The sequence below is a fragment of the Agelaius tricolor genome, unplaced genomic scaffold, assembly GCF_023055355.1.
Source record: "Agelaius tricolor isolate 1412-34295 unplaced genomic scaffold, bAgeTri1.0.p SCAF_27, whole genome shotgun sequence".
In the NCBI taxonomy this organism is placed as follows: domain Eukaryota; kingdom Metazoa; phylum Chordata; class Aves; order Passeriformes; family Icteridae; genus Agelaius; species Agelaius tricolor.
The window spans coordinates 4382582-4409397 of record NW_027269287.1 but is presented as its reverse complement, the minus strand read 5'-3'; the positions used below and the strand labels follow the sequence as shown (position 1 = coordinate 4409397).

The following is a 26816-nucleotide window of genomic DNA, read 5'->3' as shown; positions in this document are numbered from 1 at the left end:
AAATGGAATGAAAGAGGAATTTGGTTTGTAAAAAGAGTGCAACTGATGGGATAAAATTCTTCAGCTGTATTAGTGAAAGCTTGTCTGGGTAAGCCATGTCAAACTAAGAACATAGAAAAACCTTCAGTTGGAGCAAAGCTATTCAAAAAAACAAACTCAGTTTAAGGATGGTAGACTAAAAAAGAACTATGCAACCTTAGTGCAAAGTTATAACAGTAATCTGTACCAGAGTGACTGGGGACATTGCTAAGTGCTTTGAAACACACAGGTAACATCACACTAAATTCATTCATAAAATATGGACTTCAAAAACTTACATTAATTTTTAATATTTTATGACATAAAATGAATAATATAAAGCATTAATTCTTCATATTTTATGAAGACATTAGAACAACTTATAACTGATTAGCATTTTTCCTATGAAAATTTGAACAGAATATTACTGAGGACGGTAATTAAAATTAGTAGCATGCCTTAATTCTAGCTTTCACCATTAGATCTAGTCTTTCCTAGTGAGTGAGTTTCTGTTCTTATGCTAATGGACAATTAATATATTTCTGTGACAGAAAAAAATCCTATCTAACTAATTTTCTCTCTTTTCAAAACAATGCAAATAGTTCTGAAAAGACTTTTCAGAAAAGACATACATGACCAGTCATGTTCAGAAGAAAAATCTAATTTATGAAGAATAGGAAAAAAATGCAGTGCCCACTATGCATAGTAGGGAATCAGGAAGATAATAATGGAAGGACCCACTCAATTGTTAAATTCTGCCTTTGATCACTTCAGAATAATTTATCCTTTGCCTAGAACATCCATTCCACAGGTCTGTATTCCTGAAAGCCCATTTTCTAAAAAAAAAAATCACTTACATCACCTGTTAAATCTACCCTAAAAGAAGAAAAAGCTTGGTAGGAAAAGTTGTGTTGAATTTCCATTCTGGGCCCAATCCAAACAAAACAGTTATAAATGTAGGCAAAAGAAAACAAGTCCACTTTAAGTAGGGCTACAAAAGAAAGATGATCCCAGGATGAGTACTCTGCCCTCATCTGAAAGCATTTCATTAATGGCACTGATACTGAAAGTAATGTTGATAAGTGCAGCCTATAAATTTTAGATTATGTTCAGGATGCTCTTTGCTCACTGGACTAGAAACAGTTTTAAACTGCTTTCAGCTTGTGCCAAACTGCCTTTTTTACAGATGAAGTCAATAATGCCTAACACCAGGTCTGGATACAGTAAAACATGTTCATTGCTATGCTACTTGTTAGACATTTTGAAGTTCCTGAAGTTCTCTATATGTACAAATATATATGAAATATATTGAAGCTCGATATAACTTCAGTTATGTAGAACAAAATTTGATTTTTGTTTTGATTTAATAAAAAATAATTTAATAATTATAGTATTCATTTAATTTAACTGAAGTCTCCTATTGGGAGATTATGAAGAAAATATGCATTACAGGACCTTAAATTTGATCAGTGAAATGAACCAGAAAAAATTAATCAGATATAAAAGCTACTGATTTTACTTTCTGTCTTGGAGCGGTTTATGATGATAGTCTGTTCCACGATCCTCTGCTTTATGCCCAAAATTGATTGCTGTATCTTTAAGGCCTGGGGACTGGGTATGTGCAGGGCTGGGGAGGGGGGAGCTTATGGGGGTTTTGGTGGGCAATTTCGAGGACTCACTGTACACATGATTCCATGGCTCTGTGAGGTTTGGTTTTGCTGGCTAGCTCGGTTTTGTTGGTACAGGCAAAAGTTTTTCCCTTCCCTGGCTTGAAGAAGCTGTGGTAGAAATCTTTCATCTGCCATGAGGTGAACTCAACAGCTGCAGGTCTGAGAACAGAGTGGGGCTGGCGGGAGCAGGGCTGCCCTGTTCCAGCCTCAAGCCTCAGGGAGCCAAGGGAGAGAAAGCACACCAAGAGGCTCCAGACTAGGCTTTTAGCCTGCCGTGACTGCTGTGTAGAGGTCAATACCACAGCCACCAGGTTTTTTCCTCCTGCTGAAACTCCTCGTGGAAGCTCCACTTCCCTCAGCATGAAAGCTGGTGCTACCTTGAACCATGTGTTGGGAAGAGGTATTTCTCTAATATTTTCCCCATTTTTCAGGCATTTTTGGGTTTTCGTTCCTCTGTGAGTGTGGGGCGGAATACGAGTTCTGATGGTTCAATGTTGTTTTTCTTCCTTGCATTGGAGGCATTTTGTTGTTAATAAACCACTGGTTTGTTTTTTTTTCACTTTCCTCTAGTATTAATTTTATACTGGTGCAGGGGCATTGTTGAAACTCTTTAGAGGAGACAACTCATTACAATGTGTCCTCTCTTAAATTTGTCTCAGAAGTGAGACATCATCATAAGTCCCATGGTTCTCATTGAATTAACCAACTGATAGAGGCAGGCTTCGTATAAATAGAAGTGTACTACTTCAGTAAATGGAGGAGGCAGAAGTTACTCCTTTACCTCCAAAAGTTAGACAAAACCTTTGACCAGTCAAAAACATTCACTGAAGCATGCACAACCGTGTGTTGAAGAATGTTTGAACAGAAACAATTTGCTGCATCACAACTTATGTGGAACTCAAAGTGGCAGATTGCCTTACAAAATCCATTAAATACAAAAAGCACACCTGAACAATACAGGAGTCCACACACCAAAGGATGTCTGTCTTTAAAGAATGAATGAATGCTCACTGTCCACATCCTATTAAATTCTAGCTCATTGCAAACAATACCAACCAAAATGCCCGTTAAATAGCAATGGGATGTGACTGGAGTTCTGTCAAACCCATCAGCTGGTTTCACAAGAACATGCAATATACAAAGGAAAAAATTGTTTTAAGTCACTTCTACAATCCATCAGAAACAAATATGACACCTATGTGTAAGACTTCAGATCCCATTACTGATTTTACAAGCAGTAATTTCCAAAGAGAAATTTCAAAAGTAAGAAGATTATTGGATGTTTTTACTCCCCAAAGATTTTCTGTCTTTAGCTTGCTTTCTGATCTGACAGCCTTCTGTATCATTTTCTCTTCTGACTATATACAAGAGGAGTAAAGAGAAAAATGACAAAAGACTTTGCATTATTGGCTAGTATGAAAAAAAACAGAAACATGTCCTCTGTATTGTACAACTTGCTTTATTTTCTTTATGTGGGTTTTACGCACTTTAAATCTGCACTGCATCAACAGAGGCATGCAGTAGGTAGGTACCTACTATTTTTCACTTTACTACTGCTGTTATATATATCAAATAAAGAAGAAAAGGAATCCTGAACCATATACCCACTTCACTAGACTGAAAGATTAAAACAAAGCGAATTTAGAAAAAGGAAAAAATAAAAGGTTGTGCAAATGTATTTAGAATGATTTTAAAAGGAAAAAGTTATCACATTATGGATTAAAGCCTTTAAACGAAATCTGAGCTGACTTACTACTACTTACAATGCTATCTTTGTATATTGTCAGTGGCTTTACTGAGTTACCATCAACCATGTAACCAACAGTCATTTGAAGTGAGATCTTAAGTCTGAATTCAAGCTACTCAACTTTAAGTCATTAATGCTATAGAAATAAAATGTGTTTACACATTGGCACATTTCCCAGATATTCTGTGCCCAGAACTTGCTTTGCATATTATGAACAAATTTATAGAATTTGAAAACAAAACCAGAAAGACAGATTTCCTGTTCTCTTTCACCTCTGCTTCAGAGAATGATCATCATACTAAAATAGCAATGATGGCTTAGCAATCTCATGAGTTAACACAAGGAGATCTGAGGCATAATTTTGTCCTCTTCACCAGTCTTTATGTATTATCGTTGCTTGTGAGAAGCCTAGTGTTCTTTTAACAGATTCATTTGGAAAAGATGCTTGCTACTAACATCTTCAGAGAGCTGACATTAACACATGGATGAACCAATCTTCCTCTATCCATATCTTCTCAAACCTGTTTTCTCTCTCCTGAATTCATTCAGTTCATTTTCTAATAGACTCCAGGGCCAGCAAGCATCATCCCTCTGGATCTGCTCCCACTGTGAAACATCCCTGGGGGAAACCCACAAACTACAGCAAATAAACTCCTCTCTGGAAACTCACGACAAACCCCTTGTAAGCAGCAGAAATCCTAATTGCCACCAGTGATCTATGGGTCAAGCCTGTATTTTGTTTCCAGTGCCAGCATGCAGCAATACTCCTGCAGCAGGCAGAGCTGTCCTATCTGCTTGTCACTCATTTTTCAACAGCACAGCTGCGCTCCCAGGGTTTCACACACCCAACACAGCTTCCATTGGATGCCTTTTAGAAAGGAGAACCCACTGCAGCATGGAGGGAGGGCTTCTCTCTTTGACATTGTTCTTTATCAGATCTCAGGATTTCTCTTCAGTGATTTTTAAATGACTGCTAGCTTTCCAAAAGAAGATATCACTGAGATTATTTTTTGAAACTTTCTTGTTATTGAGAGCTGATATAAACCACCTTTTTCTATTGTGTTTCAATGCTCTGTCCAGACTAAAAGGTGAAAAAGGCAAGGCCTCACCTGTAAAGTTTGTGCCACACATGAATCTTTCTACAGCCTCTTTAGCCCATCTGTATATTTCATTTCATCTGAGACAAAATAATTTGATACAAGCGTAAGCTGTGACACCTGTTGGTTTCAGTATGACTGTGAAACACCCATTTACTTCCCCTCTGCCAATTCTGCTAGTGGGTGTGCCCACACTTATACTAAAATGAAAAAAAAAAGGAAACAAAACCATCCCCCTTGTGAGCCTCCAAAATCTTCTGAAACCAGGGGCTGTACTTGTTTTCGGTAAGGCCCTATCTCAGATTCTTTTACGGGTCTTCTTTTCTTGCAAAAGAAAATGATTACTCATTTTCTTTGGAAAGTCCCCTGTATCCCAGAGGTAGACAATAAAGTACAAATAAATGTGAAATGAAAAAGCAAGTTCTAGCAAAAACTTTTGCTAAGTCCATTTTCTTTGACTACTTCACTAAAGATATGATAAAAAATGCAAATTATGACACTTGCTTCCACTAAATACACACTAGAAAACATCAATAAGCTGTTTCTGCAGTGCTCATGAAGTACAGGAACTATAATATTTCTATCAAAAATATTGCTTTAAAAAGTTAGAAATAAAAGTAATTCTCTTTTACACATTACAGAAGTAACTATTATTTTCCTAATTTTTCTTATGGCCTATGATTCACCTGTTGAAGACAGAAGGACAGAGCTCAGAAAAGGACTTCAATACAGCAGTGTTATAGTATTGGATTCCTAACATGAATCCAAACAGCACTAACCTCCCACGCATGTATAGATAGGTCCTCATGCCTACAAATGAGGATAAGAATAAGCATAATACCTAAGAACAGGTTTCACAGGAGCAACTTCTGCTGAAAGAGACACGCAAGACACAATAAAGAGGGACAGAGACTTCTGTCTAGAATGGGAAGGAAATGAGTTCTGGTGAGAGACTTCAAATCTCATTCCATCCAAAACACATGCATTACTAGCATGCATTACTAGATGCATTACTAGCATCTACCTCAACTACAGTGAGTCTTCCAACAGCAAAGGAGCACAATCCAGATTTATCACCTAATGAATCAGTTATTTTCTTGAAAACGTGTTCTGTTCTTAAAACATCACATTAGGCATGTCAGCACTGACCTAACCCTCACAAGGGTCTGAAATAGAGCAATTCTCACCCTTCTTCTCACGTTCTAATTCTTTGATGTAAACTGAAACAGGCTGACAGGTTTCCCTTAGCCTCTGAAAAGCCTATACACGACTTGTGTATTAAATAAAAAAATTCCTTCCCTCACATGGGAGCCTGACACTGCCCAGATGCTCTCACTCCTCTCCCCACTCCTCAGTGGGGTGGGAAAAGAACAGGAAGAGCAAAACCAAGTAAAGTTAGGAATCAAGATAAAGACAGCTTACTAGGTGAATGAAAGAACCACCTCTCACCTTCTTATTCTGCTACCACAGTTGTATTGCTTGCTGAGCATGATGCTGGACTGCATGGCATTTCCTTTGATAACAGGGAAGTTTTGAGGCTGTGCAAGTGCCATTCAGGTGCAGCCAAAACATTGGTGTGTTATTAACAACTTTTTACCCACAAATAGAACACACAGCACCTACATTTTGGTACAAATGTTCGGGAAGAAGGTAGTAGCCATTAGTCTTAGCACGTGGTAATTCCAGACAAAACATCCTTGCATACTTCTCAGTGCTTCTGATCTGAGAAGATCACTTAAAACTCTCCCTGTATACCATCAAGAATTTAGAGACTTCAAACAAATCCATTTAAACATTCTTGAAGGAACTTATATGCATTAAAAAGTAAGGCTACAAAAGACACTAAGCCAAACTGCTCATTGCTATGCTGACACCACTGTTTACATTTGTGCCAGTGTACTATTTCACTGAAGCACTTGTCATGTTAACAGCCCAATGACTTGAAGTGACAGAAGCAAAAGGCCAAATTATATAGTGTATATAGATATAGCTTTGTTCACTTATTTCCACATCACCTCAGTAGTTAACTAAACATTTGAAGAAATCTGTTACTGGCTGGATGCTTAATACAACTTCTTCTCATCATAGAAGATCAGTAAGGATAAAAACTAAGTGCACACATCTTTAAAAACACTTGGAAGACGTTACAATCAAAATAAAAGAAAGCAGAATTTTTATTATTGTCTTATCTTGGAAACACCACTTTAAAAAAAAAGGAAGGAAACCTAATAATTTTCTTATGCATACATGTTCTAGCCAGAACCAACAGATAATTCATCTCATGTGTCAAAAAAAAATCCCAAGAGAAGCTATTCTCAATTCTATTAATACTATATGGCCAACATCACTGTCTGTGGATTCCTGTCCTGTTACTGGTTCAAAAACAGACTACAAAAAATGTTTCTAGTTTGCTTCTCCATTGCACAGCTACAGGTTTTTTACGGGAGTATGAAATGATCAAATGGGATTTATAACACATTTTTATGGTTTTCAGAAACACAAGTTTTATGTAGGGGAAAATCAATAAAAACAACCTAAAATTAAAAAAAATATAGTAAGTACCAAAATAGTTTTCAAATAAATATAAATTTGCAGATACACTGTATGACTAACAATGTGTTACTCCCTGCTTAGCTCCTATGAGTCATTAGCATTAGTTAGAGTGCTATTGCTCATGGTAGATCACCTAAACAACAAAACTTGGAAACGGAAAATTTCATCCTGTTCTTTCTTATGACTAATTCTGTTGCTCTCCAGTAGTTGAAACCTGAAATTCAATCTGGGAGGAGTAGGTTTTATAAGTGTTAGGAATATAAACATTGCTGATAAGGAACAAAACAGTTGCCTCAGTAAGAGATGAAACCATTCTCCCAAAACAAAAACTTACAGGAGTGTATTGTCAAAAGGTAAATAAGAATTTAAAAAATTGGATAGAAATACCCCTATTATAATGATAAACTTATCTTGGTTTACCTGGCAGAATAGACCAGGGAGTGAAAAATACAGAAAAACAGTTTAGTGTACTGTCAGTTCTGCTTTTATGTCCTCTACTTCAACTGTGCTTGCCTCCAATGAAAACTCTCAAAAAGTAAGATATTGACATACCTTGATAAATCTTTCAGAAATGTGATAAAATAGAAGAACTTGTGCAAAGGAAATAAAAGCTCATCCTGTGAAACTTTAAAACAAGATTAGGGCATATCCTTAAGGGATGCAGGGTGTTGCTGCTCTGGAAAGCAGGTGCTAGACTGAAAAGTCAACCCTGGAGTGTCGCCACTTCAAGAACAGGAACATCACTTCCTGCTCTCCGCATAGGACAGCATATTGGGATTAGATCACCAACATTATACAATAGATTAGGTTCTTAAAATCCAAACTAACTGGCTTCCTATTTGTTTGTATAACTTAAACAAACCCAGTTCCAAGGATACCTTAGGCTAGGGCACAAGGGTACTTACAGTGTAAAACACTTCTTTTTAGCATCCACATATATAAAAAACAGGATCATATTCCACTGAAAAGTAGCTAGTGTGAATTTTTTCCCAGTATTTTGAGTATTTATATACATGATGCAAAAGACACAGTCATTTTATATTTAGAATTCTGTTTCTAGTGTAATGGCCATTTTTTTTTCTCAGGTGATTTATTCATCCATGCATTTCAAAACATCTTTTCTTAATAAATACATTTTAGCAGTTAACTGAAAAGGGAAGTCTGGTAGGAAGAAGAAAATAAACAGAAGTATTTATAGATTAGTTGTACAGATTAGAATTTAGAATTTTCTAATCTAATGTTATTAGATTAGAAACAACTCACAGTATTTGTTTCTCAGTACAGAGCTGCTGGAAAACTACTTGATTTCTGCATGTTTCAGTTTCTGAAAGTATTTTCTCTGTAACTCCTGGAGTAAAGAACTCCGAAGATTTGGTAATGTTATGCAAACGGCCACTACATCCAAAGAATAGCTGTTTGTTTTGACTAATAAAAAAAGGAGATCCTGCACTGTGAAGTGACCATAAATAGGTACAGCATAATCCTTACATAGACAAAACTCAGAGATTTCAGCGGGAGTTCTGCCATGTTTAATGCAGGACAATCCTGCTATTTCACAGGCAAAATCAAGGAGGAAACAAATAGAGCACAGGCAAATCCCACAGGATGTCCACACAATTGTTCCATACCCAGAAGATGGGAAGGAATCTAATGTGAAGCAGTTTCAGTGATATTGCTGCTGAATGACTAATAGTTCAAAATATCCAGTTCCCTACTGGCTCCACTTGAAGAGCAGCCAAGAAAACATTCTTACTCATCAAGATGAGTGTGAGAACTTTTGTTTTGTGGATTTAGGAGAGGAAATACAAGAAAAAACTTCACAGAAAACTAGTGTATTTTGAATCTGTATTGCTTTTCAGGGCAAGGGGGTGGTGGTGTTCAGCCTCTTCAACAGATGTCTTCAAATATTCACCAGCAGAAGCACAAAAAAAAAAAAAAAAAAAGCTGTGCAAGGCTCTGGGAGTTAACTGACCTCTGGTTAATGTACCAACTACACGTTCAGTGTCAGGAATCCTTCTAATCCCTCCACAGATCCATGAGGTGGGATCCATAGCAAAATGTTCTGCTGATCCTACTTTTGAGTTTGGTTGTCTGCCACCAGTAGAAGTATGATCTGGACTCTAACCCCAGCAGCCTCAGTTCCTGTTTGCTTACTATTTAATCCACCTTCAACTACAGCTCTGCTACTGAGACAAGCCTCTATATGGACACTTTCCACACCTCAGAGATTATAATTTAATTTGGGTTACTACTACAAATAATCCTAATGAAACAGTTCAGCATTAAATCTCAGCCTCCTTAATAAAGTTTCTGAAATTAGTCATTGAAGTCAATAAAAAGAAGTTATGTGGTTTGTTCAGTATAATTACTTTATAATTAAACTTCCTGGCAGTGACATTAGAGAGCAAGTAAATGTTTTTAATTAGTTAAGATGTTAGTTTAAAGATTGTAGTTTCATCAAGTTTCATCTTGATACTCCATCACGTATTGATTGCCTCATTTATTTTGTTATTTTGTCAATATGTGCACAGTGACATTGAAAGTTCTATAAACTAGCTTTTAGAAACACTTTGGGAAAAAAATCATGCAATGGCTCCCAGATCACTCTCAAAATCTCATATTCAAAACTTACTGATCAAAAAGTGAAAAAGCAAAATAGAGAGGTAACCACTTGAACTAAATCTACTGAAGAAAAAAAATCTGAATACAATGGCCATTTATGATACTACTCATTTAAAAATAGTTATCGTGCTGGACCTTGTATGTATATAATCTGGTTTTAAAACCTAAAATCCTTCTCAGATTCTAGAGGAGCATCCATCACTCACAGCAGCTTTATAAAGCATGAAATCAGCAAAACAGTAGCTTCTTTTTCCAATACCACATTACCTTCTTTTTAATCCAAAAAGTGCATAATGGACAGAAAAAAGTTTTTAAAATTATCTCAGAATGCAGTCAACTGATCAGTAGAGACTATCTGATCAATAGCAACTATGGAAAACTCATAACGTTTCTTTCATTAAAAGAGAAGGAAGAACAGGAGCAAGAATTTCAGTCCAGGGCTGTGATTTTAGCCAAACTGACCTGTTACTAGATAAAACTCTAATATAACTTTAAACTGCATTAGAAATATCGAATTTGGCCTCATTAGATCAGAAATCAAAGAAAATTTATCTTCTGCCCTTAGAAAGGGCCTAACACCATATGCTTTAAAGGTTAACGAAGGAAAAATTTGACAGTTTGATGCATATTAAACCACTTTTCAAACCTTGAGCCTGCACTGTTCAGCATAGGATTTGTATTTAACATGTCAGGTTGGAATCATGAACCTTATTGATTATTAGATATGAAACGATTTCACCAAAAATTCACCATATCTCCATATTTTAACATAATTTTAGGTTCATTAAATCAAAGATGTCTTGACATCAATTTAAATTTACTGTGGAGTATAAACTGCAGATTCGACAATTGCACAAATCTATGCAGTCATATCAGATGACACTGCTAAGTATAATCTAAAATACACTTAATCCAAATTTTCAACAATTCAGATGGCAGAGCTTTTGTTGCCTCATTCAGAGAGACAATGTAGGTACTAATACATTTTTAAGACAAAGCCCCCTAAAGGACCTTGAATTTGGCCAGTTAAAGACTGCACATTCTGAATTACCATTCACATTGGACAATTTTACCCAGATTTAAGCAGATGGAAATTAAAAATGTTGTTTATAAACTGGAAGCAATCTCAGACAGGTTTATATACACATACAAATGACCATAACTATGTACTTCAGACACTTTGAATACTTGAAAATTCAACACAATCATGGCCCATAAATAGCTAAAGTCTAAATGTCTAATGAAATGGAGTAGCTCAGTAATAAAGTAACAGTTTTCTGAAGGATTCCTTAATTTCACAGGCAATAGGCAATAGATTTTTTTTCCAGTCCCAGAAGTGCATCACAGAGGGAATGCAGCAGTTAATCTATGAGACATAGCAAAATATCCTGAAGAATGATTTATGCCTAAGCTTTACACTCATACTATACTGGGATAACGGTTCAAACATCCCTTCTAAACTTATCTCTGCTGCTGTAACAGTAAGAACAGGTACACAATCAAGTGTACAAGCCAATAGGCTTTACTTTATGTATACAAGTACTTACAAGTACTTTAAGGCAACTTCTTACACCCCACAAATGGCACATTTCAAGGAACTCAAACTGAATATTACCACACTGTCATATTTTGATGTACGAACACATTGCATTACCATCATCTTTTGAATGATTTTCAGCCATAGAACTATATACTTTCAGGCATAGACCTACATACAGTAGTTACAAAGACATTTGAGACTTCATCTGACAGTTTTTTTAAATTATGGGGTTAAAAAGAAAAAAAGAAAAAAGCATGGATACATCTTTTTTCTAATAAGTGGTTTCATTAACATCTTCAGTGATTCTTATCAATGCTTTTGAATTGCCAAAGCATCTTGCCAAATTCAGAAGGAGAATGATTGCTCCAAATCCTAGATACTTTATGAAGGAGCTCAGTACTTTCAAATCTGAAAGTATCCAGGTTTCATTATTTACAGGGTTGCTTCCTTACCCTGATGCTGTTTAGATTGTATTTTTTATCTTTACAATTGTTTCCTAAAGAAGACATGTAGCACTTTCATTATACACTGAATTCAGACTATTTTTAAGATTAGCTTGTCACAAAACAATGATACTTTTTTACATAAAAGTGCAATTGGAAAAGTTATTGTGCAAATGCATTTCAGTTGTTTGCAGCAGAGCTGGCTAAATGAGTGGCCAGCATTTATTACCAAACAAACCTGCCATAAATGCAATCCATTACATCAATATGTACTCCTTTTGACATTCATCTTTTTTCTGCCTGCTAGGAATTCTAGTTATGATTTCATTGTGTTGAGGACAGACCAGTCTTTTCCATACACTTACCCTCTGACAGCATGAATAAGTCTCAGGGATGGATAGGCAGTTCGCACTTTCAATTTATTCTTAAGGATTAATGCATTAACCCATTCCACATGCTTCTCTCCACCTTTGACCATGAAAGCTGGGATCCAAAGGACACTGTCATTCAGCATGGACAGTCTATGCACAAATTTTTCTCTGTCACTCTCATTCCGAAAGCCTCCAAAAGCTCTTTGTACAACTGATGGGTTCATGGTAATAAAATCAGATTTAGTTCCCACATCGGCAGCATACTCCACCACAGGAGCTAGATTGCACCTGAAGAGGAAGAAATTAATGGAAAAATGAAAACAAATATGAAATATTAACTCAGAAAAATGTGTGCATGAAGGGAAACCTAAAAAGGAACATGAAAGCCCAATTCCATTTAATGTGAGAAAAAAATACCAATATAGAAGGTGTGATAATACATAGTATTTTACTCAAGTTGGACAAGGATCAGACAAATTTTTAAAAGCATTAAGTGTACAGAATGCTGTGACAAAACAATACTCCCCTTTGGAATCATTTGGAAACCATATCGTTATGCTCTAGAATGCATCAACATATAAAGCAGCACTTGTGAGTAATACGCTTTCTTAAACCTTTTACCTTTCATTATTTGTTTATCATCATATTGCCACATTCTTTGTGTGACAGCTCTCACACAAAGAAAGCCATGCTAACAAAATAAGGCATATTTTATACAATTTAGTCCATGCATTTTTATTTTACTTTAATTACAACACAGTATTTATATATTATTTACAAACAACCTTTACCCCATCTTTAAATGAATTTTTGGTACTTTTGGTTTTGGTATTATCACTACAGTTGGGAAGATGTTTAGAAATTTTTATTTGACTTATAACTGCCATTTTTGGAAAGAAGTAATTAACTGTCAGTTTTCATTCATATCTCATTTTCAAACCTTCTTTAATTTTTCAGTAGCTTTGTGCCTTTTTCCTAGGGTTGAAAAGTTCTCGTTTTGCCTTTGTTCAGCAGATTTTTACCTCAATTACATAAATACATACATATGTAATTCCACATACGTATTGAATGCAGGTGACAAAATTCAGAAATTAGCTGTGACTTCAGCAACCAATATACTGTGACAGAAACAAATAATTTCCACAACACCCTCAATGAATTAGCCTGTAGCTGGTATGCCCCAAAAATATACCCTAACACAACAATATTTTAATAACTAAACAGACTGCTCTGTTTGAGGCAAAGCATGGTAAGAAGCAATGTTGGAACAGGCTCCTCCAAAACATTTGCACATTATCACACTCCTAATATAAACAGTATTCCATTAATTTTGCAATTTTTTATGAACTAGTTTCTTCTAATGCCAGATGTCCAATGACATAAAAATAAGTCAGCATTACTTAACACCAACTGATGACTTAGTGCTGTTTGATAATACTAATTACCCAGAAAAAATTTTTCATTATGTAATTATCAGGTTAAGAAGTGGTCCTACATTCTTCAGAAAGATGTTCTGAAGACTATAAAGCAACTATGTAAAGACTATTCCTAGGAGATAAAGAAGTCAAGGTTTCTGATAATATGTGGGCAGATGTAGGCTAAGGAAATAGATTTACATTCTTCATTATTTTTATACATCTATTCCATAAACCATCTGCATGCATTTCAGACTGCTAAGAGTCGTATTTCTAGAAAATTGTTAGGGCATAAGAAAAACTCCCACTGAATTTAACACTAGCTTTGTAAATTTCTTCTGAAAACCTTATTGCATCAACTTACCATCTGCTACTACTAAAAGTTTTTTAAAATCTAAACATAAATGTGATGAAATAATCAAACCAAGTACTTAAAGCCAACTGATCAAATTGACTGAATTACTGCTGCTCTTGAAAATACCTCTTTTACGGGCAGATTGCACAACATAATGAGCGATTTGTATAGTGGGTTTGTTTTAGTAGTCACATATACACATGAAAAATGTAAGACAGATCTTGACATTGCAAATCCTGTTCTCTCTGAGTCCAACTTTAAGAAACAGACCATGTAGGTACCAACATCACCATGTCTAAAAAGCTGTAGGCCATATGCATTCATTGTATATAATTACTGCTACATCAGTAACTCAAATGTGTATTTTAGAAAGGCATACAGTGTAAGCAATATAAATTTGTAACTTATCACACACTCATTTTTCAAGTATAACTTCAGAAAATAATGAGCAATCCAAATACACTCAGTAACAATAGAACTGCAATTCTTTACCATGCTTAGAGTAAAACTTCTTGCTTATAACTAGTCTGAATCTACATTCCTTCGCTTTAAAATTATTGCACCTTGTCCTGGTGCAACAGGCTGGGCTAAAAAGTTTATCCCTATACTTCTTATATGCTTCACAGTTAAAACTGACTATTGTGTATTTGTACATAGACCTGAGTGTATGTATATAGCTTTTACCTGTTTTGGAACTTTTATCTTAACCTCTAATACATCTTTATGCCATGCCATAGTTTCATACTGCTGTTGGAGTTTTTAAGTTATTTTGTTAGAAGATGTCAATGACCTCCCACGAATTCTCATGATTCTTTCAAGAAAACTTCACATTCAGAAGCAAACATACATATATTAATATTCTTTTACGTGAAATGAAGAAACCTATTAACTGAACAACTTTTAAATAATCAAAGCAATATTCTTCCCTTGTTGTATTTTTTAATTCTAGCTAATTTGCCATAAGGCACAGATGCTAAATATAATCACAACAGAGATGAGGTAGTGAAAGTGTTTCTGCACTAAAAGCATTACATGCCTAGGGATATATTCACCATAAATGAAACAATACTTTTACTGAGGTTTTTTAAAGAAGAATATATAAAAGATTGTAATTTACTGAAATTCATCTTTCTCATACGCCACATTATTAGTACCATGTAACATATGAATGCATCTGCACAAACATCTTGCAACATACCATCATTTTCCATTCATTTTAAAAACAACCTCTGTGCTGTCCTTATGTTAGCATGCAAGTAAGCAGGCAACAGGTGAAAGCTGAGCAAGAAAAACTTGCTATGTTAATTTTACTGAGAATAAAAGAACAGTAATGAAGAGTCAGATTGAGCACTGAAGATTGACTTAATTAAGCAAATAGCTAAAAATTTCAGTATTGATGATATATCACATTATAAAAAGGTTTGTAAATCTCCTAGATCTCCTTCCCCTGTTTTATGGGAAAAACTAGCAAAGGAGCCCATGAAAACCATTATTTTAGACAATTATTTTTTCTGGGAGAATAGACAGCTATTTCAAGGTAGCTACTCTAAATATAGTATTAAGCATCAATTATATTATTTAAGAAATTTCTAAGCTTACAGAGGTACCTAACTTAAAAAATACTATGTACAACTACTAAAAGGCAAATATACCTATAAAATATTCCCTGTAAAAATACGGGGGTTCCCACACATGAGCTTTCAGTGTGATAACAGAAAATTTTCAACTGAAAAATGCACTGCAATGCTATCACTAAAAAGAGCTCTGGGATAAAAGGAAATAATTAGATAATGTTTGAAATATTATGTAGTATTTGAGCACGCATAAAACAACTGAGATACTAAGACACACAAACCAAAAACTCTCAGTGATTGAAAACCTGCTTCTTCCACAAACACCTGAAGAATGTATTAGTTACAGCAAGATAAGTTAAGAAAAAAAAGTGGAGAAAAAGCTGTTAATGGCTGAACTTGTATGCCATGAGAAAAAGATGAAGAATGGAGTAGGTGCTCCTATACTACACTTTCACCAAAGTGGGTGATCATCCTTGGGTTTACTGTGCCATCTTTATGGCTCAAACATCCATAACATCACAGTCTTTTAGAAAGCAGAGCTCAACAAGAAAATAATGCAATCAAAATCATAAAAATATGCTCAAATGAGAAGTCAGTTATTCTTCAGAGATTCAGTTCAACTTGCTTTGTCATTAATAAGTATAGAGATCATTTATATGAATACAAAGGTCCAGCACACAGTATTCATAGACCATATTTCAAGTTAGTTTTTAAATAAAGGCCATTAAAATTTCATTGAGTAAAATGGCTTTCATTTCCATTTTATCTGACATTGAGAACCAACAGTGGAATAATGCAAGAAATGGCCACGAATCTGTAGACTTCTTAATCCTCTTAACAATTGGTGGATTTAAGGATTACAAGTTGAAATAAGTACTTTAAAACACTATAAAGCCATGGGAAAGAAGTGCTTTATACCAATGCTTTGTTTCATTAATATCTTCTCTTTGTAGATCTAAGCCAAAAATATCACTTGCACAGAAATAAACACATACATTCTGAGTAGACAAAAAACGAAAATCAGATTGTTGCTGGCAGATATATTAAACCTCTCTGAAACATAAGGCATTACACAAGATGAGTGTCAATAACATATACTTCCTTCCTGAGTAGCCTGCAAGATTCATATCCAAATTCTTGTAAGAATCAAAATAATAATCTTGAGTTCAGTGGTTCATGCCATTTTTAGGAAATAATTGGACATGAAAGAAAAATTAAGGGCTCGAGCAAGCAGAAGAGGAAAAAAAGAGTTCAAGACTGAAGAGAACCTCACAGCTGGACTACACTCAATCTACATGCAAGAAGCACACTACCCTAATATTTGGGTGCATATAGCACATCTTTTGACACAGCTTTTTAAATAAAGGTGTGCAGCAGTGCTGTGGTAACTTTCACACATGCCCAAAATAAGAGGAATTTACAAAAAACAACATGCACCAACTTCCTATTTCCCCCAACAAATACAATTATTAGTAAAGTGTATGGATTCTCACATGTTCTGCATACTTCTGTGGCTACTGAAAAAACCTAAAATGGCTTCAAATTAACCATAGGAATTTGAAGTAATAGTGAATCCTCTAACACACCCACCTCATCTCTGTTCTTATCCATGGTACAATAGAGGATGTTTCATGAGAACTGCAAGGTTAGAGGTTCAGGTACAGTACTGCAGATTCTACTCACATACAACAATCATGAGGGGTTTTTAGTATGTGCCATGTAAAATATTAACCTGATACACACTTTCACAACACAAGTTCACAAAAACACCGAATCTATGACTTCAGTATGAAGATGGTTTTTGTAACATCACCTGCTAAAAAACTTCATTAACTCCTGCTGCCCAGATTAGAACTTCTACTGCTAATCAACACATTCATTCTTCCGAGCATCCCCCTGAACATCAGTGACTGAAATCCAAGTTATCAACTGACACAGAAAGTGGAGTGTCAGAAGAAGTCTAAATGGCATTTTAGAAAGAGCTGCAAAACACATTATTTACATCTTTATTGTGTGTCCTGCTGCAAAATTACACATGGATTAGATTTGCTGTTCTTCCCAGTACTATTCATTTGACAAGAAAATAAAGCAATGAATTTCTATCACTAGAAGTTTTTTGCATATATAAAAAAATTACAAAAAAAAACCCCTACAAAAACTACACCAGTGAAATATTAAAAATTATATTTTACTGCATGAAAAACTAAGAAGTGGAACTTAGCAGAATCCTGAATACCTGTGCCTTAGCCTTTTTATGAAAATGCCATCACACATTACTATCTACAAAGAGCACATTCTGTAGGGCAATTATGAAGACCCACATAATTGTTATAATTCTGATACAGAAAATTTTAAAAAAATTTACAACATTATCAGGACAGAAAGGGCTAAAATTATTACCCTTGCAATAAATTCAGAAAAAAATTATGATTTTCATTGTTTTGGATAAGCACTTTGGGGCTGCTAAAATAGAATATAGAAAGCAGCAGTAGTTTGAACTTTCCAAAATGGAGAACAGCTAAAAAGCCAGTTATTTAGACTACAACTCTTCTGAACCTTTTCACCTCTTAAAAAATAGTCAATGGGGGAAAAAAAGCAGCACAGTGCTCCTGAGTTTCCAACCGTTTAGAAAACTAATAAATTAAAGGCTCTGTATTATCAACAATAGGAGTAAGGGGCTTAAAAATAATAGTATCCTTTTTTCTCAGAATAGTTATAAGAAGATTCAAGGAAGATTCAGACTTACCCTATCTGCTCTACATTTGGATGCTTATAGGATATGTATTTATTCAAGCAGCCTCTTTAGAACCCATGATTTTGTATCATTTGTATACAGGTGTAGAGAAGTCACTTTCTACTGGTATTTCTTGAGCATTCTAGACTTCTGTCCTTAAATATCCTCCTAAATCACCTACTTAAGGACTAACTTCTTTTTTCAAAAAAACCCAATAATCCTAAAATGTGGCTACATGAGTCAAGCCTTCTCCAAGGCTCTCCTGAGGTGGAGACCATTCACACCTGGCTGACTGGAACAACTCCACCAGAGCTCCCTTCTTCTAAGACACTGAAATCCCTGAGCAAGAACATTGGAGGATATTGGCTTTCCTCTGCTTTAATTTAAGTTTTCAATGTAGTGTGACAATTTTAAGGAAGAAACAGAAGGCAAAAATAGAGCTGCCACATTTGAATTCTGAAAAAGGTCTAATGATCTAGTCATAATGTATTCATGTTATTTTTAGAGGAAGACTCATGCTTTAAAATATATGTGTTAAATTGGCAACTTGCTTTCAACAGATCTGCAGGCTCCAAGGATTTAGCTCTACTTGGCATGATGGCCATGGTCCAAGCAAGGTGTACTAAAAAAAATTGAAGATAAAAGCTGATATGAATTACAAAAACCAAGTTCCAGGATATAGGCAAATTAATATTCTCAATACATTTATTCTGACAAATTTATGATGCTTTTTTCCTAGGGCCTGAAGGAACAACACACATTAATGTAGCTGCTACTAATTTCTTATTATTAATTTAAATTGTTCTCCTGAAATAAGATACCACACCTCCTCACTATGATTAGGTCTGTCCTTTTCTTCTGCCAGACCATATGTGCTGTCTTTTGCTTGTACCATATACGATGCTTGCTTCTGCGTATCACAGAAATATTCACCTATTGCCCACAAAAATCAATATGCTAGGGAGAAAGTAAAATAAGATTATCCTCACCTATGTACAGGGCAAACCAAGACATCTGTTAAAGTATGTATTCTTTCCTCTCAAAAAGAAAAAAAAAAGGACTATAAGCTTTTCAAGCTTTTTCGTGTCAACTTCACTAACCACATGGATGGTAAAGTTAAAAAACAAAAGTCAAAATATGCTGGAAAAATAGAGCTGCATTTGCCCAGCAAAATTTTATCACCAGTGATGGCAAAAACATCTATTTGGTTCCTAAATGCTGGCAGAGTCACCAGGAAAAACTCCGGTGAGAAAAGAAGAGTTGTAACATATAAACTAGGCACTTCAATCCAAAGAAAGAAGGAACTAATATCTTCTCATGGCTGTTCCTTGTCAGAGCAGCCCTAACCTACTGAAAAAGTTTCACTCAACAGGCCTCTTCTCCATACTGTCCAACTGAAATGAAAGGGACTTTTCTAGAAGTGGGGTTACCACAAGAAAAAAACACAATATATTTACTAGGGTTTGTTTGACTGGTTGGTTTTAACCAAATTACTCCAAAACTGAACTTGGCCTCTGCTTTTTGTAGGTCTTATCACTAACGTGCAATTAAATCATTTTAAAAAACAAAAAAATATAACTACTTACTCTGATTTTTGATATTGTTCAAATTCTGAACCCAAAGCTGAACTGTTTGGTACATATTGGTTTCCAGAAGTAATTCCAAGTTATTACTTGGCAATGCTTAGCATTGTTATTTTCCACTTGCCCAAAATACAGCTGCATTTCTCAGAAACTCCTACATAACCACTGCATTTCAAAATATACCACTTATTACAAGAAGTTCATCTGCTCTGTAAGATGCAACAGTTAACTCACCCCTGGCTTGGTATTTCAGCATGAGAAAGTGCATAAATATGGGAACAAGATGTACTTATTCGTGTAATGAGATATTTTGGAGTGCTTCAGACTCTGTCTGGGTATAGATCAAAATGCAGCACACTGAAGCTCGGCACTAGAAGAGAATAGCAGGGACACACAGATCAATAGCTCCCTATGAGGTATAAAAACATGAGAGATAAAAAGGAAAGGTATATGGGAATCAGAAAACAGTTCACAGTCATCACAGTTTGGGATTTTTTTACAAACAAAGAGTCCCCTTTCTTCCCATTTTAATAGATGGACCACATTTTCTACTGCCAAAATAGGCATGACTTCACTAAACTTGTGAAATTTCTGTGTGTTTGTCCATTACTATTAACACTTTCACTCCCTTTATAGGATCCTGAGTTTTCCAGTATTGAGTTAATCAATACTGCAAATATTGTTGGATATCTGTTGTGTCTTCTTCATTGTCACAGACTTTCACTGTCAGTTTGATCATTAAATTAATGGTAATGTTGGTGTTAACTCTAACCTAAGAACTGCTCCTCTAAGGAACAACTCTCAGAGAAAAAATTTTCCTTCAGATTTCACCCCCCTTCCCCTCCCTCCCCAATAAAATACAATCAAAACCAATGGAATATATTTAACCAGAATAGTATGACATACTTGACACAGTACATAGACATAATGTACTTAGTATCAGAAGATTCTACAAAACTGTCCTTCACCAGCCTATACATTTGGATCCATTCAGAAAGTCCTTTCAAGTATACCATCAGGCAACACATAAGCGAGGACATTTTACTGCTAGAGAGTTCAGATAAAAGTAAAAAGAATAACAGAGCGTCATGGTACATTTTAATACCAGAATCCTAACAGCAATACTGGTAAGGGTTTATGAAGCACTCCAGAATTTCATAATTACACTATGTGATTACATATCAAGTGATGTACAATTTTTCTAAAGGGAAGATGAGGAATGTAGGAAACTAACTCTGATGACTGATTTGTTTTTTTCTTAAACTTCCGTTAAAAACAAATTCCTTGCTACTTAAACAGATGCTATATAACTATACATGCATTGAGACATAAATAAATAAATATAATATAGTTTAAATTATAATATGTAAATTCTAAAATATCTTAACTTTCATTTGTAAATTAAAAAAAAAAAAAAATCACTGCATTTAAACTCCCTATAGGCAGGAGGACCAAGCATGTTATTCTCAAAACATTAGAGATTATTAATCAGAATATTGTCAGACTCACTAGCTGTTATACAGACCACTTTGTTGTCATATACCATATGAGAGATGTTTCATGGAATCATAGAATGGTTTAGGTTGAAAGGGGGCCTTAAAGATTATCTAATTCTAAATCCTCCACCATGGTCAGGAAGAATTTTCACTAGACCAGGTTGCTCAGAGCCCCATACAACATGGCCCTGAACACTTCCAGGGATGGGACATGCACAGCTTCCCTGGGCAACCTGTTCAATTTCCTCATCATCTTCACAGAACATACACATCTCTCGCCAGTCTAAACTCCTGATTAGCAACAGTAACTTCCTACTGATCTTATTAAGCTCCACCAAGTCTCTAGAATATTATCCTTCCTCCGTGTAATTGAATTAGTTAAAACCTCCTATAAGATATCATCACCTAGTTTCATGGCTAGTTAAAATGTGCAGAAGAGCATGGGGACGACTGCAAAGAAATTCAGCACATAATTTAAAATAAAGTATGTACCTTGTCTTCTCTATGAAAATTTTAATTTAGAAAATTTAGCATCTAATTTTTTCTGTAGTCCTCTGTCCTGGTGTGATTTGTTTGCCTGCTTTGTGCCCAAAAATGGGTCCTATAGCTTTAAGCTAAACCCAGAGAGAGATAAAGAGGAAAGAGAACCGATAACATTTTTTTTGCCACCCGTGTTTAAAAACACAGATATAAGACTCTTGGTTTCTCCCAACCCGTGGCTTTTTCTCTCTAGAGAAAAACAGACAGAGTAATTTATTTGCTTTTTAAGTTAGATTTTCATTTGTTAATTGAAGCAGAAGATTTTCCTGAACAGTAGCTTTGTCTTCTAGAACTATGCAACTTTTCTCCAATCCAAAACCCAAAACATTGTCCAGGGGCCCCCCCACATTGCATGGCAGTCCAGAGACCAGCTCCAGACTCAGAAGAAGACTGAGCCACACTACAGAAAAAATTCTGAATCTCTTCAAAGCAGCAAAAAGTTTTATTATTTAACGTTATTTGTTCTTTTCATACCTGTAAACAACTTGCTTGTTAAATAAGCAATTTTTTCACTTTCTCCAAGAAAAATCCTTTCAAACCTGTAAGAACCCATTAAAAAAAAGTTGGTAAAACCTACTCTTCAGTAAAGGATACAGAACATTTCCCTTCAGAACACTTCTTCCTAAATTTGTCCAAAACCAAGACATCCTGTTAAATGAATCACATTTAATCTCAGAGAGAATACAAAAGCACGCCATAGGCTACATGCAGTTTAAAACTGTGGTAATTAATTTTAGATTTCCTCTGCAGTAAGTAAGGATGCTAATTTCAATAACTAGTGGTACAAGTATGACTAATAAGGAAAATGAAAGAGAAGTGTGTTATTACTTCAGTTGCAACTTGTTAAAATAACTTTCAAATGAAATATAAAACTCATGTATATTCTTTTATTTATGTACTGCAAAACCCTTATTTTTCTTTTCCACATCCTTTTATTATTTATTGTCCTCATCATTCTTTAAGGTGAAAAAAGGAAAAAGCAAATAACTTGTAATGACTAATATTTCTATATTGCTTTCTGTCACAATCCTCCTGTTTTCTGTCCTTTCAGCCTTCTCAAACCAAATCAACTGAAACTTCTGCTTCAAGTTCTACTTCTGCTTCAAAGCAGAAGTACCCATCTCTTGCTCAGCATTTTCTACATAATGCCAAGATGTCAAATGAGCTCAGCTTTGACATGATACATGAAATCCAAAGGCCCTCTACTGTGTGTTTTTGAAGAACGAATAAAAAGAGAAACATATAATTTTCTCCCAAACTGCAAGAATAGATTCTTAAACCAATGTGAAGGAATATATTAGGGTGACTTCCAACTACCTCAGGGGCATCCTCATTTAACATCAATATACCACACTGAAATTTCACTACATGCTACACAAAAGTAATGTAGTAATTTACAAAAGGCCATCTATGCTGACCAAAAGCTAAAAAAAGAGTATTCTTAAAAAGAAACCATTTTGCATTTCTTCAACCAAGGCTTCTGTAAGAGTAATTTTGTCTGGAATAAGCACAGCAAAAAGCAAAATTAAGTAATGCAAACCTCTCTCCCTTGTTTTATTTTCACAATAATCTTCTTATCAATAATACAAGCATGAATTTAGATTCGGGGAATCACATGTTGGTGGATCATGTTTCAGATTAATTTAGATAATGCCTGTAATATGTACGTCAGATTAAAACATTTCTCCCAGCTTTTCTGCAAGAAACATAGTACCCTGCATCTTCAACAGCAGATAAAAACTTACCTTATTACAAAGTCATGGCTGTCAATCTCTTTTCCACAACCACTCTTCAGAAGGACGCCAGAATTCCCAACAACTGCACAGGTTTTAAATCGGCGATTTTTCATTGGGGAAACTTCCGGGAGAAGGCTGTGCAAATTTTGAGAAATATTTAGAGTGCGACGTCTATCCAGTACATAATGAATTACATCTCCAGGCTTGAAGCTGCTTTTGACCACTGAGACATCTCTTTCAGCATCCAAGAACTGAAGAATATTCTTCCTGCATCGACAGAAAAACGTAGAGACAAAACCCAACACTCCTTGCTCAAACGGAATTTTATCTAGTAGCAGTATAGATTGCACAAACCGTACATCATAAAGCAGAGGGCAAACAGTGTCAGTCCTGCCAGGGTAATTTCCCATGCTCTAGAATGGAGTTAGAGTAAAGCTTTTAGGATGGAGTTAACACTGTGGTTATAATGTAACACACAAATACTACAGAACTAGAGCTTAATTACTTCTACACACAAAGACACACAGAGACGAAGGAAAGATAAATGAAAATTTGAAGGCATACTGCGCTTGATTATCTTCACAAAATTTTGGAATTAAGACATTTTTAAAAAGAACTGTGGCCGTTTGTTTTCATAAAAACAAACTTAAATACATGAAACATTTGTGATCAGATAATGTTATGTCTTACAAATTAGCTTGGCTCAGGAATGGCCATGTTTTCTTGTAGATTCTTATTTCACCATAAGAGTAATATATTCAGTTTAACATAAACTTCCTCCTAATTAACTGAAGTTTAACTAAAGCTATCCTAATTGACTCGATATGAGAACACACCCAGTCTTTTGTACCAATTTGAACTAAATCAGCTTAAAACATAATGTAAATTAAACTACTGCAGCTCAGGGTCCAGTCAGGCTTTTAGCCAAACTCAAAATCTCTTACTAACTCATCAACACTTTGAAACATTGATCATCTTTTCAGCAAATAATTGTTTAAACTATTACACAGGTTAAGACACCCAGGACCAAATATGAGGGTTTAATGAACTACCATGTATCAAGTGAACTATGGCAGATGAACAGTTGTATACTCCCAGCCCCCAGTAAATAACTGAGGAAGAATGCTTGCTTTTATATCAGCTGAAAAGTGAAGTCATGATATCTGCTTATGGGGACATCAGGATGCTCTGCCTAAGTGGAGGTAAAGCAGCTCAAACTTGCCTCTATTTGCAGAATTTATCAGTGCTGACGGAGAAGCGGGGTTCACCCTGCTTTTGGTGTTGAAGAATGCTGAGACGAGCCTGACTCATCAATCCCAAAGTTAAACACTCTATTCTACAAAGAACAGTCTTTCTCAACAGAAATTGACACCGGTGAGGATGCAGCAGACAGAGCTCCTTATAATGGAACCAACAAGTGACAGTACTGGTAATTTAAGTAAAGCTGCTGAGCTGATACATCTCACTGTCAATCACTTTATAGTGCAAAAGGCGTGGCCCCCTTTTTAATGGCAGAGAATTCTGACACATTCCTTCTTGGATGGAGTGTGTGTAGCTTCCTTCCTTGAATGGGGATCCCCTTATAAGTTACTCCTTAAGGCTGAGTAAAAGAGACTTGCCCATGGTCACTGGTATGGGTAAGTACTATCAATTTCTTTTCAATTATTTTGCTAGCTTTAATATTGTTGCTTCAATACAGCTTCAGTAAACAGTGCACTATACTGGAATTTATAACTGTACCGTGTATTAAATAAAAATGATCTTTTAGTGTAATTATTATCATTAAGATCATCAATGAATAATTTACTTTAATAACTTAAGTATATTTGGTTTGCCATCCTTAATCTTGTGGACAAAGTTGCATAAATTTTCAATTACACAATGCACAATCCTTTAAACATAAACTGTTGACCAAGTCAGGGGCAAAGATTAGATCAGATCATACCTTGACTCCTCTCTGGAAGGGGTTTAACATGTAAGGGGTTTAGATAACAAGTTCTATACCTCGTAACTTCAGTGGGAGGGATTCTCTAATAAACTCTGTCCAAAGCTTCCATTCTGCCCACAACAGAATGGTAGAGATGAGGGTCCAAAAATTGGCACATGCTCCATACGTAGATTCAAAACAGACACATAATGACTGCAATGTTATGACTAATATAAAATTACATCATTCCATTGTGAGATGTTCCACCCAGGGGGAGGAGCCAAGCATTCCTACCTGGATATAATCTGCTATTAGAACACCACAGGCAGCTTTTTCCCACTAGAATCCCAGAAGATCAGCCTTTTCCTACTAGATTCCCAGAAAAAGACAAGACCCATCTACAACACCACTGTACCTTCAGAGAAAACCTACACCCTTTCTACAGAGTCATTGTTTCAACAGAAATACATCTGACACTTCGGGAGGACTGCAGCCACCTTTAATCAGACTGCTACCACCACCCTGACCCGCAGGGTCTCAAGTTGTATTCTGACTCAGTCAGTGCTGTTTTGTATTACTGCATTTTTATTTTTATTTTTCCTAATAAAGAACTGTTATTCCTATTCCTGTATCTTTGCCTAAGAGCTCCTTAATTTCAAAATTATAATAATTCAGAGGGAGGGGGTTTACATTTTGCATTTCAAGAGAAGCTCCTGCCTTCCTTAACAGACACCTGTCTTTTCAAACCAAGACATGAGTGAAGCTTTACAAGCTTGTGTCCACCTGTGAAGCAGGTATGTTTGTGAAGAAAGATCACATCTGAACCAAGTACAACCCTCTTATGGAATAGACAGGGAGTGCTGAGCCAGGCCAGGATGTTTAGTACCTAATAAATCTACTAGAAACCTTTGCTTCTACCAAGATAAGAAGAAAAACAAAAACTTAGTATTTTTCACTGTTGTCAGTAGGTAAGGTGGAATTAAAAAAAAAAAAAGGTTATTTTGTTAACTAAAAGAATGTTTTTTACATATTAAGTTTCTAAAGAAAAACTTCCATAGAGCACAACCAATCAGGAAAAGATAACTAGAAATGTTATTCTAGCAGTATTCTAGTAACACTTAGTCACAGCCATAAAGGTGAAACAATCCCTCACAAATTAAAAGAGATGAACAACAGAAACACCCACACTCACTAGCCAGCTCATGTGTTGCTCCCTCAAGAAAGAAGAGTATGTCTGAATCTTGCAACCAACAACACAAAATACTCACCATGGAACTGATCTTAAAAGCCATAGGAGAAGTGAAACATAATATAAAGGCAAATTTTTAATTTCCTAAACTTGGCCAAAAAAAAAAAAAAATCTGGAATGTGTTGGGCTATCTGTTACAGCTGTCA

The 26816-nt window shown here is 35.5% G+C and overlaps 1 protein-coding gene across 1 annotated transcript in view; it reads right to left on the bottom strand.

Moving 5' to 3' along the window:
* ST8SIA4 (ST8 alpha-N-acetyl-neuraminide alpha-2,8-sialyltransferase 4) overlaps nt 1–26816 on the bottom strand; it is a 52270-nt gene that overhangs the window by 12791 nt on the left and 12663 nt on the right. The window contains exons 3-4 of the mRNA XM_071448568.1: nt 23504–23761; nt 12056–12349 (exon numbers count right to left, since the gene is read on the bottom strand). Of these exons, the coding sequence (XP_071304669.1) occupies nt 12056–12349; nt 23504–23761 (552 nt within the window). The remainder of the gene's footprint in view (nt 1–12055; nt 12350–23503; nt 23762–26816) is intronic.